This window comes from Schistocerca gregaria, chromosome 1, assembly GCF_023897955.1.
Source record: "Schistocerca gregaria isolate iqSchGreg1 chromosome 1, iqSchGreg1.2, whole genome shotgun sequence".
Taxonomy (NCBI): Eukaryota; Metazoa; Arthropoda; class Insecta; order Orthoptera; family Acrididae; genus Schistocerca; species Schistocerca gregaria.
Window position 1 is genome coordinate 658,258,946 of NC_064920.1, and position 16,907 is coordinate 658,275,852.

The 16,907-nt window shown below is 37.0% G+C and overlaps 1 protein-coding gene across 17 annotated transcripts in view; it reads left to right on the top strand.

The window, feature by feature from the left end:
* LOC126361668 (sodium/potassium-transporting ATPase subunit alpha) overlaps window positions 1-16,907 on the top strand; it is a 631,467-nt gene that overhangs the window by 548,920 nt on the left and 65,640 nt on the right. For 10 of the 17 annotated variants that reach the window (XM_050007807.1, XM_050007814.1, XM_050007819.1 and 7 more), the window contains one exon: window positions 6,744-6,857. In XM_050007807.1, coding sequence (XP_049863764.1) covers window positions 6,744-6,857 — 114 coding nt within the window. Of the gene's footprint in view, window positions 1-6,052; window positions 6,167-6,743; window positions 6,858-16,907 lie in introns of all 17 variants that reach the window. The other 7 variants (XM_050007821.1, XM_050007820.1, XM_050007812.1 and 4 more) reach the window with 1 other exon arrangement.

Here is a 16,907-nt window from a genome sequence, read left to right on the forward strand (position 1 = left end):
AGAGGTTGAATTCAGTTAGTGGGAGCCTGCAGTTTGTCTAACTTTCATAAATACTTTTGTTTTTAAATCATTTATAGTAAAAGTGGCTACACACGTGCTTGGCAATCACACTGTCACTTTGTGCAGATAAGTGCAATTACCTTGTGCTTCTATGCAGCTGAAGCATGCGTGTACAGTCATCAGTTTGGTGACCAGACTATGTCAGGCTCAGGGAGGAAAGTGTAATTGTGTAGTAAAGAGTGGTTACAGAAATGAAAATTGTATTCATGTATTAGTAACTTTCTCATTGAACTGAATATATATTGTCATAATTACCTCAAGATGAATGAAAAAACACTTTCATGACATAGTTATCTCAAGATAAATGAAGAAACATAATTGTATTTCCTTCCACTTGTTACACCTTTGATTAGAAAGCAGCATACACTCACGAGAGAGGCTGTAACACCACTGTGAGTCTCCTGCCCATTCATGAACCAAAACAAACTGAAATACTGTAACACTGGTTTATAAATACAGAGGTGACAAACAGTCATGGGATATCTCCTAATAATTTGTCAGACCTCCTTTTGCCTGGTGTAGAGCAGCAATTCGATTTGGCATGTACTCAACAAGTCACTTAAAGTCCAAATGTTGCTGGAAAAGAATTTTGTGCATGAACTGACCTCTCAATGATGACCTGTAAATGTTTGATGATTCATGTCGGGCAATCTGGGTAGACAAATCACTAGCTTGAATTCTCCAGAAACTAATCGTGAATAACTGTGGCTTATTGACAAGGCACATTGTCATCCATAAAAATTCAATCATTGTTTTGGAACATGAAGTCCATGAATGGCTGCAAATGGTCTACAAGTTGCCGAATGGAACAATTTCAAGTTAATGATCGGTTCAGCTCAAACAGAGGATGCAGTCCATTCCATGTAAACATTGCCCACACCATTATGGGGCCTTGTTGACAGCTTGTGTCCGTGGCTCCATGGGGTCTGCACCACTCTTGAACACTACCGTCAGCTCTTGTCAACTGGAACCGTCAGCTCTTGTCAACCGGAATTGGGATTCACCTGAGCTCTTGTCAACCGGAATTGGGATTCACCTGACCAGGCTATGGTTTTTCAATCAATATGATCTTGAGCTCAGGAGTGGCACTGCAGGCAATATGCTGTTAGCAAAAGCACTTGCTTTGGTATTCTGCTGCCATAGTCCATTAGTGCCAGATTTGGCTTCTGTGTACTAATGGATACGTTCAGTGTATGTCTCACATAGATTTCTGCTGTTATTTCATGCAGTTTTGCTTGTCAGTTAGCACTGACAACTTTGTCCAAACCCCACTGCTGTTTATTGTTAAGTGAAGTTTCTTGGCTACTATGTTGTCTGTGGTGAGAGGTAATGCCAGAAAATTGGTGTCCTCAGCACACTCTTGACAGGTGATTGTGGAATATTGAATTATGTAACAATTTCTGAAATGAAATTTCCTCGCCATCTGTGCATGTCACTATCCCATGACTTTCGTCATGTCAGTGTATTTCGTCACCACCAGCCCCTGTCTTGCAGGTGCTTTCCAGCTTTCTTTTCTCTCTTCTGAAATTGGTTTTTAACGAAATTATATTTTTATTATTGTTCCTCTGGTTGCTGCAGGTTATAATGCTTTATACTTTGCAAGAAGTACTTCTTATGTAGCATCTCTCTGTTCTTTGTTGTGGTATTTTTCACATTTAATATTCCTTAAGTGTGGACGCATTTCATAGGTACAAATAGACTCCTCCAACAGTTGGCGATTGATATTTCCGAGATCACACGTGTTGGCCACAGAAACATAGTATGATGTTCATGCAGATACTGTCTCAAGAATGATGTATGCTTGCACAAGCCTCTCTATTCTTGGTACACACCCTCAAGCATGCTCAAGTTTCATTTCTTGCATAAGTATGCGTAATTACAATTTGATCAAGCATCGAGCTGCGTGTACAGTCCTGATGCTTGCACCGCAAATTTATCCTACATACAAGCATGCAGCTACATGTGTAGTCAACTTAATACAACTCTCAGCTGTGGTCTTTCCTCACCCAGTACTGCATATCAAAACTAACATAATGGACTCTAATTTATTCAGTGAAGCAGTTACTGGTGTGAACTTTAAAAAGGCCAGTTAAAGAGCAGTAGAATCAGTTAGGTGTAGACCATTAATATGCCATAGTGAATGTGGAAATTGCTGTGTCCACTATCCTATAATGCCATTATGTAAACTGCTCAGGGATTATCATGTGGCAGATAACCAACACAAACAATTTAGGGAAAGGCCAATCCCTCACTTTCAAATAAAGAAAAATAAAAGTAACATAATAAAATTTGTTTTGCTATGGTTGAATCATTAAATTGACAAATTGATGATGCCATTTGGTTTCAAGATCAGATTCGAGTAACAAGGATTGGTCATCTGTGATAACATCTTGAAAATAACCTTTGTTTGTTTCAGTGTGCTTCAGGAGCGACACAGCCATCCAGTCTTCTATGTAGTTTTGATGTTGTTGTTTTTGTCTTTAAGTAACTTTGTTTCATTTGTTCTTTACACATTTTTTGTCACTCATCCTCAGGGCCGATTGTATGAACAGTTTTTATCTTAGGTCAGAAAATGAACTCTGTTCAGGACTGTGCTCTATTGTATAACACTAAACTTCAGTTCACAAAAGCAGGTTTAATTTTGATCTAAATTAGTGTGAAAAATGCTTGGCAACATCGCTAAAATCAGATGTCGTTACAATTACCTCACTTCAACTGCAGATACTGATTGCACATCATAAATCCACAGTATTTATTATCAAAGGTGTGGTGTAGAAAAGGGGAATGAAAATAAGCAGAAATTTTGTGATCTTCACATTTCTCCCCAGCCAAAACAGATTTTATACTGGAAATTTTATTGGGTCGTCATAAAAACACACTGGAAGGCAAAAAAAACTGAAAATGTGATTACGACTCCCAAAGAAAAGGTGAAGAAGTCACTGAATGTAAGGAGAAACTGTGGCTGGAAGTGTTTTAAAATTTGTTATGTCATTATTAAGAAAAGGTGAGGAACCAAAAGCACATGATAGGGTGAAATTTTAAGTCTTACTTTACAATTATTATATTTCATCCCTATGTTATTACATGTCTTGTGTAAACTGGAGCAAAAAAAAGTGTCCAAACTTTTCAAGGTTAATATGTATAAAACTGGAAGCAGTAATTTCATCAGGCCTATGGTTCAGAAAGATCGACAGAGGCTAATTACAGCCTGAAGCCAGAATTTATACCTATTACCAACCCTTAAAAGATTGCAGGTTTTCAGCCTGAATTTGTATGCAGTGTTTTGTTTACATTTTAATAGGCTCCAATAAATTTTTTGAAACAGATTTGATACTTAAACTTCTCAGTATTTTCCACATTAACAAACCTTGTCAGAGGGGAAAGAAGGGGAAAGTGTAAAAAATTAAAAGACCTGCTGTGGGATTGAAACTGACATCTTGCGAACTGCATTCAATGACGTAGCTACTTAGCCCCTGCCTTACAATTCGAAGTTGACTTATGTTTGTGTACTACTAGTCATGTTCATCAACCTGCATGCAGTTTATGCAACAGTTTAAGAACTTGTTTTGTACTTAAAAATTAAATGTTAATTGTGTGGTTACTGCTATTCAGACGAAGAGAGCAGTTTTGAAAGAAATGTCATTATTGACTGTTGGCAAACTCCTTGTACTTAACTTTTCACTGCAGATATTTCGAATTTCCTGTTATTGCACTGCTGCGTAGTGTTAAAATGCCTTAAACTATTCACATTAATTAAGAGTTGTCCCCAAGAACTGTTACTAATCAGTTATTATCTGCATTCATTACTTAAATTACCTCTAATTTCGTTACCTAACCTTATGGGTCAATAATAATATTTCAAATCTCAGTTGTGTGACAGTGGCGTATTCGCATATATTTATTTAACATTTTTTGTGTTGGTAACAGTTTCTTTATTATTTGTGTCGTCTTGACTCAAATTTGCACAAAACAGAAGTGTTGGTATGTAATGTCACCAGGCTGTAACCTTATGATTGCTCCACTTGAGCAATAAAATTATGCGTCAAAGTTGATCCTACATCACTGCGATATAATCTGAGATTTAAATAGTGCATATTTCAGAGTTCAGCTTGATTGGAGCTCATTTTCTGTGTCAAATTAAGATTAACGGCTTTATACAATTGGCCCTAAGTGTGTACACAGCATTTGGCATGGTTGATGTACTCACCTTTTTTGTCGTGTTCAGTTAATTCACATTCAGTATTTTAATTACTCATCAAAAATTGGTATTGTGATATTCTATGTGTGAGTGGTAACTTTTACAGTGGAAATGTGTGAAAGATAGTCCACTTTGACTGTTTTCGTTCGGTGTAAAAGGGAATTAGATTTTTGGGTAATGCCATTCATAGACATGAAATGTTACTTTTTTGTTTGAGAGGCAGTGCTGCCTCAGTGAGTAACTGACAATGATAAAAAATATATATTTTTTTAATGGCTCAAAATAGTAAGGTCACTGTATAGGCATATAAATGCAGTGAATTATTCCTACATAATAATATATTGTGAACATGAATCATTGAACATGCAACCAACTACATAAATCATTCAATATACAATACTCCTTGTCTTTAGTTGTGGTAATAAGTATAGTGTGTTTTATTGCCTTTGGAGCCATAGTGTTAAAGAGACTGTGACTACATACAAGGGTAGTCGTCAAGTGTTAATCATCACCTCGAATAAACAAATTTGTCTATTTAATTTTTTGTTTGCTTGCAGTTACATGTCTTTAGTTATGAATCACATTGAAATCTCCATGTCACTGTAATGTAGCATGGTGTTGGAGCGGCAAACAACGAAATGATGCTGATAGTTGATATGACTGAATCATTTTGTTTTGGCTGCTCTAGTGACATGGTGCAGGAATTTCAGTGCATACCAGAACTACAAGACTTTACTTGTAAACAAACGAAAACTTAATTACATAACTTTATTTTTTTAAAAGTTGTGATTAAAACTTTGACTACCTTCTGTACGGAAGGTAATGAAACCGGTTAGATATGTGACATTTAAAACTTTCCTGCTGCAGTACAGTTAGTTGCATAAAATTTCAAGAGAACGGCTGGATGTCTGCAACTTGTTGTCTGGGTAGCAAGCTGGAGACATCCAGCACTACTCCTGAAATTTTATTGAATGGGGTTGATTCTGCTTCATGATTTAATCTGAATAGAGTCAACCTTTTCTTGTTTTACAATGTTAAAAATTCTATAGCTAATCTATTTCAATAATGAGAATGTCTTGTCTAGTAATAATGAGTGGAAATAAATTTTAAGTAAAAAATTGAAATAGTAGAAACTGATACTAAATAGCATAAACAAATTGATCACCTTAGCTTGTGCTATAGGCACACCATAGAATATAAGATATTTGTGGAATTAACCTGTAGTATCATGGAATAGCAGTTTTGGTTTCATATTGTTGAGTGTTTCATGTTTGTATTGTGTGTAAAAAATATGTAGAAGTGCTAGTACCTTATTTATTTTGAGGTGTGCAAAATAGTTCAATATTTACCTAAAATATCCACTGACACAACTAACATTTTAACCTTTGTAGTGACTAACAAAACTACAGCAATGTGGAAAATGGCTACCACTCATCCATTTAGGAAGCAAGGAATAGAGCACTCAGAGCAAACAGCTGTGTTTTGTTCTGTGTAATCTACTCACCATTTGTTGCCCGAAAGTGTAAAATGAGTGGCCAGCTTTCTTCTGTTACTCTACTGTTTATATTGTATGTTACAACTGATAATTAAATATTACTGTCTTTCTCACTTATGCAGAGCTTCCTTGTGGTCTAGTTTCCACTGTATTTATGTAAGCTACAGTTGTGTGTTTTAAACACTTGTCTGTTGTTTTGTAGAAAACACAGCTTAGAAATAGCTTTCATTTAATCCCTCTGAACCATTGAAATTAACTAAATTTCTGTGTGATTTTTCTCACCCAATCAACTCTTGCAGTTATTTTTGGGTGTAGTCTTATCAGCAGTAGTGATTGTGACGGGCTGCTTCTCATATTATCAAGAAGCCAAGTCCTCGGCGATCATGGAATCATTTAAACACATGGTCCCGCAGGTAAGCGGGGGTAACCCGTGCATCCAGTGAATGTTCCCACCCTTGCTGCTTTAAATAGATCATATTGCACTTGTACCACTTTATGTTGCCAGCAGGAATGGGATGTTGTAGACATTTAGTGTATAGCCAGTGTTAGAGAAGAAGCTGTTGCCAGAAACTCAGAGAAGTTGCTCTCATACTTGTCATACAAAGAAATGACAGTGGTTCCTGAAAGCAGGTAATCTTGCTTCATTATTGCTATTCACCTTCAAGTGACTCACTCAGTGCTAAGTCACACTGTAAATAGTTCGTGTCCTGACAGGAATGAGATGCAGAACTTCAGAAATAATGTGACAGCTGATGCTTCTCTTAGAGAATGCCAGTATTCTCCCCAAAACTTCCTATGCTGTCTTCCCATAATTCCTTAGGCTGCTGTATTCCCAGTGCTTATTGTGATATGTGTAGTGCAAATTAATGTGTGTACCCTTTTATATGTATATGTGTGTGTCTGCCTTGTACAAGCTTGTGCTCGTCCAGAGACCGGAAATCGTACGTATTAATTATTGCATAACCTTTCAACTGAGAATCACACTTTCAGTTGTACCTGGGTATTGTGCTGGCTGCGGTGGTTATCATCACTGGCATCTTCTCGTATTATCAGGAAAGCAAGAGTTCTAAAATTATGGATTCTTTCAAAAACATGGTTCCTCAGGTAATTATCTATACACATATTTTTGAAATAAGAATTTGATTTTTAGTTTTATTCTAAAAATGAGGCATGTGATCTTCATTCATTTAAGACCAAAGTTTAAAGTGTAAATAAGCATATAGTTGACATTGTTAAATACTGGTTAAAGGCCAGATGGTCTATTATATTTAAGATTAAGTGCTGTGTAGGGGACTGCCACATATATTCTTTTCTTCAAAGTCTTATTTATTTATTTGTGTATTTGACACCTATATCCTCATACAGAGGGATCCAGAAAAATGTAGACACACTTTAATAGCCAATATCAATGGAACAAAATGACTTATTGGTACAGTTATTGCTGGTTGGAGGGGGAGGGGGGGGGGGGGGGAGGCTATTTTATGTGTTCAAAGTGACCCCCATTAGCAGCAGTCAGTGAAGCTGAACTGTTAACTGAACTGTAGCCACCAGTGGTGCTGGTGTGATGTCCACATAGGACACCTCGATGGTTTCACGTAGCTCGTTAAGTGCAGCAGGTTTCTGTTGATAAACTTCGCTTTTCAAGTTCCTCTGTAGGTAGAAGTCAAGAGCTGCAAGGTCTGGAGATTGTGGTGGGTACTCAACAGCTTCTCTTCAACCTATTCATTGTTCAGGTAGATTTTCATCCAAGTAGGCTCTGACATCTCTGTGGTAGTGAGGCAGAGTCCCATCTTGTTGTCAGTAAAATCTTTCCGAAGATCTCTTGGATGGCAGATAAAATCGATGTTTGCAGCATATGAAGCTACACCTCACCACTTACAGTACCTTCAAAGAAGAATGGGCCAATCAAATTGTGTGATGCCAGATCACACCATACATTAACACTCGATAGGTTAACGTGAGACCAGATAACCATTCCTGCAAACCATTCATCCTTGGGTAGCATGCCTGCAAAACCATTTGCAGTAGTCCATCCTTCGATCCGTGTTGTCCTTGTTCATAGTGTGCAGCAATGTTGGATTGTAAACTTTCCACTTTGCAGCCTTCAGAATTCATCATATTCTTGATCAGCTTAACGCGCTTCCATGTGCACCCTGCTTCACAGATTTTTGAGGTGACGTAGTAAAATGTTTGCAACACAGTAGCTCTGGAAGCTGGACTTCTTGATGTTTCTGGTCAGCTGGACCTTTCCTTATGCACATTCTGAACAGTACCATCAGCTTCAAATGCCTCCCAAATACTATAAATTATTGTATGTGTTGATGGCAAACTTCTGCACACATTACACCATTGCCGTTGCACCTCCATCGTGTTTTCGTACTTCCAGTACCACTTCAATATGGCCTTGGGTTACTGAAATGACAATCTTACTTCATTCATTGCTGTACTGTCATGTGCTGGAAAACTCATGCCAAAATATGTTTAGAAAACAATGGAGTGTGCTACCATGCCAAAAAATATATAATTTTGTTTCAAAGATATTAACTATCAAAGAATGTTTACATTATATGTATATAGCGAAGGACTTCTCATTTGCGCATACGACAGTAAGCACAAGCTTAAGAAAAACTGTGGCTTGCTGTATATATCAGGAAACTAAAATTGTGAAGTTTGGTTAACAGAGCACCCAATTGTACTCTGTTTTGTCTCATAGTCTGTCACTGTGATGAACACCACAATCAACATACAGACACACATGCTGATGAGCATTCAGAATTTTCTTGGTGTGGAAAAAAAAATTGTATTCAGCAGCTCAAAACTGTTAATTTTGGGAAGAAATAAAAGTTTAGTTTTATCCTGTATGCATCAGAGATGTAAATTTGTATTTTTATAAGATTAGGAATGTTGGCATATTGTCTAGAAGTTTGCGAACTGTGCTAACAGAAAAGGTTAAGTTCTTGACAGATCTGCACCTATGCAAAGATGCCCATTTGCTTCAATGCCAAAAATGATTTTGAACGTAGCACAGTTATCTACAGAAGTGAATCTTGATTTAAACAACATTTAATGCTCTGACACTTTCTGTTGCCCGTGGAAAGCCAGTTAATAGCAACAGTAGTCAATAGCTGCATATGCCTTGTGAAAGCTGGTTTGATATATTCTTATTCTAAAGAATATCATGGTTGTATCAGGAAGTTGTCAATGTTACTGAATATTGTTTGGTAATGATTAACTGCAATACTATCAGGACCTCGGTATATTACAACTTTTCCATTTTCCATTAGTGTTTCTCATTTCTACAGTAGTTATTGCATACAGAAAAGAGGCTTTAATAATTTGGAATTTTACATTATTTCCTGAATCATATTTATTTTTAATTAAATTTTGTAATTTATTCATCCAGATTTGCTTATTTTTAATTTTATTGATGTCTTATTGGTTAAATTTTATACTATTATTATTTTTACCTCTAAATACACCTGTGGCATCTTATGCATGTTTGACAGCTCTTCTTTATCTGTTAAAATGCCAGAGTTTTGTTCATTTATTATGCTTTATGTTGTCCAATCACTTGCCTGAAATTGTATATTATCAGCGGGGGCTACAGTATCATAGCAGTGCTCAAAACGAATTTAAAATAAATGGTTAAATTTTTTGTGCAGATTGGTGTCAGACAAAACTCACACACACACACACACACACACACACACACACACACACACACACACACACACGGAATCCTTATTTTACCTCCATTAGTTACTGTTCGTATTAAATAGTTGATTCTACAATTTGTTTAATGTACATTTGTAGTATAAATGTCCTTTAAACAAATTTTAGAATCAGCTATGTAATAAGATCAGTAACTACTACTCTTCCCAGAAATGGCGTGCCAGTCTTGGGTGGAAGAGGAGAGTGGTTGCTTTCACCATCATATCTCCCTTCCTATTTCATCTTATAAATAAGTAGTGGTCTGTCCTAGTAAGCATTGATTCATCATAAATCCATAATTGAGCATTATGATGATTAATAACTTGATTATACTGTGAAGGCTATAAAACATTCTGAGATAAGTAGAAGGTACACTTTGATTGAAAGCTGAAACTGAGTCACACTCAGTAGCTGATTGACAGATAGATAGAGGAAAAGACTGCAGATGGTGGCTAAATATACAGGGAGTATTGCATTAAGATTGATTATACATTAAGAAAGCATGCAGATATAAGAGTGAGACAACAGAAAGTACTCTTCCATTTTCTATAGTAGTATGGTGGTAGTACCAGCAGTTTTACGGGTTGAGAGATCAGCATGACCTACAATACAGAGGCAGAAGAGGGGGTGGTTGTGTTGAAGTAGACCAGATAACAAGAGAGGAGGGAGAGTACATGGGGAAGGATACCTGTTGTTACCCACAGCTTACCATGCTACATCCAAAATACTGACCACATTCTCCACTGATTCTTCACAATTCTTCTTATTTTCTTCATTTCCCAACTGGTATTGTGCTTGCCTTTGGTGAAGCCATCTTTCTCTAGACCAACATTCTCAGTGCCTATGATCTTGTTGCTATTGCACATTACCTGAACCAGATGAATTTTCATCCTCCTTTCATGTAACTGTATCAAACATGAAACTTCTTCTCTTCTGAAGATACCACCAGAATGCTTGCCATGTCATACACACATGAATTACTCCTTCTGGTGCCACATTGTAAATGGCGGTGTTGGGGAATACTTTCTAGTCCTGTAGAAACCTAAAATACCCGCATCTCTGTTAAGCCTCAAGAGGAACACAATAATATGTAATCTGGGCTCACAGTTTAGGATAGCCAACAACACCTCCAATTTAAAGTCCACCATGAATTACATGCCAAAATGTGTATCCTAATACAGCTTGGTAACATATGGAAGCTGCATTTGCAGTGACAAGCCATCACTTGTAGTATGCTGAGCGTCCTGGAGAGGCCTTCACAGACAGAAACTACCCTCCTTAGTTCAAAATAGATTTGTGTCCTATCGTCCAACAATTATAACACACTTGCTCACCATTGGCAAAGAAATATTCCTTCACTTATCTTTCTGTACTGGGATAATTAAATCAGGTTCGCCACCAAGACATTGACTATCTTTTGATCCTTGAAATGTGGACTGTTGTCTTCAACACCATACGCCACGCACCCAACCTGCACAACATCCTTGATCTGATCCTATACCTCTCCTGCATCTAACCCCTTGCCATGGGCTATGTCCCTGTGGAAGGCTCAGATGCAAGACTATCCCATTATCAGCCAACCATCTCTGTCAGCAGCAAAGTCATTAACTTTTCTTGCTCCACCAAAGACAAAGTAACACATGGAACAAGCTACATTATATATAATAACATCTTTGCCACATCCACTTCAAATTATTCTGTGTGAATAAGGTCATCGATAAATCATCCACTATTTGAATGGCCACAATCAAGCTGTGGCCATAGTCTGAGCATGCTGCGCAACATGAAGTGGTAGATTTCAACTACAACTTCATAATCAGTGCTATTTGTAGTCTCTCCACCTCCATTAGTTTTCTGCACTGCACAGATTTGGGGGAGGGGGGTGGCACACTCTACAATACACACTTCAGTTTCATGACCCTCTCCCTCTTTCCATTTTCAGTCTAAACTAGCCCACTGAATGAATTGGTTCAGTGCATTGGGGAGAATGGCATTGGAATGTATGGCCAATCTAATTTAGGTTATACATGGTTGCCCTTGTCAATCTTTGGTTTTACATGATTGCTTGTTAAAATAGAGATTTTTTTCAATAAAATTGTTTCAATTCTAATGGCCTCACAGTTGACAGGAAGTTAATTCTTAAGTTTCTTTCCTTCTTTCCTAATATATACTGTGTAGGGATTATGTTGTAATGAAATTGTTGACATTAGAGTAACAAATGAAGAGATGTTGAATTGAAATGTGGGGAAAAGGTTGATATAAGACATCCTGAGGCATCAAAGAATAACTACTTAGGAAATGAATGGAAGTGTAGGGGCTAAAAAATGTAAAGGTAGAGCACAGCTTGATGTAGATGTACATTAAGGAGAGATGTTGCAGTAGTTACACAGAGATGGAAAGACTTGTACAGGATAGACTAGCATGGAGAGCTGCATCACACTAATCTTCGGCCTAAAGAACACACCAGACTTCAGGGCCTAAAATATTGTATGGAAACTTTAAGAAATAAATTATGCAGCACATCATTGACTGCAATCAGAAAGTTGCAAGTGAATATGATAACTAATATATTTACTATTAACCGGAAATATGTGAAGAAAGAATGAATTCAAAGTCAGACACCCTCAATTCTAATTCTGTAGTAAAAGGCAATGTTTGGTGACTGTCTGGAACAGCATTTGTTAACATACTTTGGTTCAATATTTGCTGTGATTAATCAGTTCTCAATATGTTCTGCAATCATTGGTGACAGTTGATGAGGCATTTTATATTCTACAGTGATATTGATGACGCAATCATACTTTGAACTCTGCTGCGGAGGCCATACAATATAGCTTTTACGAAATCCTTTAGAGTAATGTGTATCAGTTACATACACAATATTATTGTGTGTGTGTGTGTGTGTGTGTGTGTGTGTGTGTGTGTGTGTGTGTGACACATCATTGTTCGACAATTTTTGTAATGTACTGAAGAGAGAATGCTAAAGTTATTGCAAGTTCTTTAGCTGCAGCACAGCTCCCATTGCAGGGACAGGAGTGGGTTATAAATTCATTAATTTTTGAAACTGAAAGTATTATCTTTAACTGAAATATATTTGGTATTTTTTTCAGTGTGCCCTCTTGCAACTTTCGTTTTCTTAGTAGAAACTTATTCTGCATTTGTAATCAGTGAAAAGTGAAGTATGTAATTACATGAATTTTTTTCCCTTTTACCACTTCCTCAAGCCTGGCAATTTTCTTAAATTCTTCAATTATTTTTCAGAGTGTTATTGTTCACCTTTTCATTTGTAATTTACTGTTGAAATTGAACTCCTCGTCTTCTCCTACTCCCTCTCGCCCCCTCCCCTCCACTCCCACTTCCATTTACTGTTTTATTTTTTGCTCAAAGTATCATGCACTTTATATTCTCATTTTTTTTCTAATTTCTTCTTGATATTTTCCTTTGTTTGGAGACTGTTCTCCATTCTGTGGTTTTTTGGTCCTATTGTATGCAGCATTTGTTCTCCTTTGTTTGTTTGTTTGTTTCTTTTTTACGTGCCATGTGCTGGCATTTTGATGTGGATTTTTATTTTGCATTTAAGATGCAACATAATGCTGCAGTTTCTGTTGCACACCTACTATATTTGTACTGTGATTTAAATAATTGAAATTTTCATGTTTATAAAGTTTTCTTTCATGGACTCAACATATGCACAATCTACAATGACCTCATCAAACAAGGTGACTCGTAATCGCATGCTAGAATTACATTGGGGAGGATGGCATTGTAAATTCCTGTCTAACCATTTTAATTTAATACAATATTGCAGCGCCTGTGTTGTTCAGAAATAATTCTGAACAACACAGTGTTCCTTCAGTCATGCATATAAGCATGACCGCAGGAACAGACACCACAGTAACAACAGCTATCATGAAATACATGAAATGTATCCACAGTGCTTGTTCCTTTGGCCATGCAAGTGACTTTCAATTAAAATGTCTTCCCTGTACACAAATATAGATAATGTATGCACGGGTGCAGGTTGTAGGCGTAGATTTGACGACATATGGAAAGTTGGGTCTGGCTGTGAGTCATGTTCAGATAGCATTATAGTAAAATCAAACAGTGGAAACTCCAGGTAAGAATAGCAACAATGTAGGAAGAGATAGAATGCTTGCTACTTACGGGGCATTAAGACCTGAGATTCTGGAGGTGGCAGTAGTGTGTGGATGAGGGGTGCTTGCTTGTGTGTCTGAATGGTGTGTGTGTCTGAATGGTGTGTGTGTGTGTGTGTGTGTGTGTGTGTGTGTGTGTGTGTATATGAGACTGGCCGATGAAGGCTGTGGCCGAAAGCTCTATGTAAGTGTCTTATAATTGTGTCTGCCCGCAGCTTAATGTGTCTTCCTTACTGTAAGTAGCAATCTGTCTTTTCCTACTCCGCCGCAAATTTTCATATTCATCATTTCATTATACAGCTGATGATTCTCCATATTTGCAACTGTGAAACATTTCATCAATCTTAAGTTTTCACAAATTGCATAAAGCAAGTACTAAGATGGCTCCGCTGAAAAGTAAATGCGTAATTGCTTTACCCACAGCAAGTTTAAGCCCCCATCTCTAATAATTTTGTTGATGGAGTGTTAAACCCTAATCTTCTTTGTTTTTCCCTTAATGGCCTCATCGCCATCGGTATGGCAAATCTAAACGTCTTTCCTCCTATCATCATCATCATCATCATCATCATCATCATCATCATCATCATCTATATTACATTTCATATCTCATTTTACAATAAGTGGAAAATAGTAAGTTATGACATATTTTATACCTCATGGTTTCACTGCAGATTATGTCATTGTATTTATATCCACACACATTACCTTAACCTGTTTAACATTTTAGTAGAGAATCCACTTACCTAGTTTCTGTAATTTTTGGGTAGAATAATTGGCCCAATTAGAAGATGCAAATGGTGTCTGATTGTAACAAATAGGTATTCTTGCTGACACATGGTGACTTACCTTCATTGCCTGTTGATGAAACTATTTGTTGCTGCAAAACTGGGTGCTAATTCAGGTAAAGAATTTGGAGTGTATCTTTTTAATTGATATTTGTTGTGATGATGGTAATCTTTCCTGAAACAATGTTCACAACAATAAGAAACATATTTTAAAAATTCCAGTCTTGTATGTCACGGCCAAAACCGTGTTCGATAGTGGGATTAAATAGTACAGCAAACAGTGTGTTCCCACCTGCTGATTTCCATATTTCTTTCATCTTGCTTTTATTATTGACAGTCCAAAAGATGTCCATTGCATTTTTAGCCTTCTTGTTTTACTGTTATGTACAAAAGGCATTCAAAAAGTTTTGCGCAGCCATCTCTTAATTTTATTTTATTTATTTATTTATTTATTTTTTTGCAGGAGGAGAATGAAATTTTTTATGAATATTTGGAACATTTAGCTATACATTGTGCATACTCAATGTAGCCCCCATCAGCTGTGACAGATCTGGCCCAACGTTCTTTCCATGATGTAAATGCACTTTGGTAAAATTCTGGGGATTGACTTTTACACCATTGCTTGACACAGGAAATACGGTCTTTCTCATTATCAAATGTTTTACCGCGCAGGTGGGTCTTCAGACGAACAAAGAGATAAAAACCAGTCCGAACCAAGTCCGGATTGTAAGGAGGATGAGGAACAATTTTCCAATCCATTTTACTGATTTTTCTCCTGCGTCATAAAGGGCTGTATGAGGTTTGGCATTGTAATGGTGTAGTCTGATGATCTGACCTTGAAGCTGTGGTCTGTTGGTTTTGATGGCATGTCGCAGCTTGTCCGATGACAAACAGTAATGGTCCTAGTTAATTCTGGAGCCAGGTTCCAAAAAGTCAATGAAAATGACACCACACTGATCCCATAAGGAGGAGGCCATCACCTTTCAGCCTGCTGTTCATGCTGTGCTTCTTTAAACCTCTGCAACCATTGCTGGATACTGCTGCGATCCACTGTGTCCTCCCCGTGAACTGGGAGCAACTTCCTGTTAATCGATGTGGCAGAGTCATTGCCGGTCTTGAAAAGGAACTCCATCACTGACCGTTGTAGCAACCTGGCATCTACTTCACGGTCCAGTATGGCTCACCTGTTAATAAAAGAAAATAATTTTATATACTAACTTAATGCTAAATGTCGCAAGTATGTTCACAAAAAATTTCGTTCTCCTCCTGCAAAAAATAAAAAAATTAGAAACGACTGTGCAAAACTTTTTGAATGCCCTTTGTATCTATTAAGTTCATCAGAAAACTTTCCTTGTTGATGTTTTTACTCTGGACGCACCACCCTTGGCTCTCGGATCAATGGGAACTGATGACACTGTTTGGTTCCTTCACCCCATCCCCATCCCCATTACCAACCAAACAACCAACAAACAAACAAAGTGTGTTACATTCCAGTTAAAGATATGTTTTCAGTTTTGTGAAAAACTACTACTTCATGTAACCGACAGCTAAAAGTTTAATTATAGTTTTTTACGTAAATGTGACTTCTGTTGTATGAAGAACTTAATTGTTTAGTGACTAAGCTCCACAAACATTCAGTGATCTACTATGACAAAACATTGTTAAAGGAATATGTTATCAGTGCCCGTATTTTCCCTGAGACTTGCAGCAACATCACTATCAGTGTATCACTGTGTGATCCCAAGATATTGGCAGAGTCTTCTCAGATTCAGTGTAAGAAAGTGTTCTTGACAAATGTGTGTGATTTATTAGGTGTTAATAGTAATTTACATATTGCGCAGATAAAAAGGAGAGCAGCAAAACTTCTAACATGTCATATAACAGAAGGTATACAAAATGTAGACAACTAAAATATTGTCCCAGAAGTAGGCTGTATGTGTCAGAAAGCTAAAAGACTACTGGGAGAGTCAGACAAATGGAAGATTTATTGATTCTGACAACTCTTTTAATCATGACACAATGGAATTAAAGATATTAGATAGCAGTGGGCATTGAATTATATCAGTTGGCCAGTTGAATATTTGTGGTGGATCAGAATTTGTCTGTTCTTTTTGGACATGTCCACAATAACAGATACCAAATATACACATTTTGATGTTATAACTCATATATGCAGTACGTTAAAACACCACTGGTACTGTTATAATAAAGGTCTAAATATACTTACAGCTCCATGTTGCTATCCAGTATTGTTGCATTTTCAGATACAATTTAAGTGTTTTATAATTAAACTTTCTTCTGTACTAATTCTTAGTTGTATTCAGGTAGGCCTACAAATACAGCTGTAATAATATAAAGAATAGTTTCACTAGCAGAGATGCTTATTCAGTTTGTAAGAGGGTAAGATACTTCTGCTTAAGGCATGGTTGTTGTGGTTTGCAAAAAGCTCATGCTTGTTAGGCAGATGTACTGCAAACCTCCCATACTAATGGGAATGTTATCCG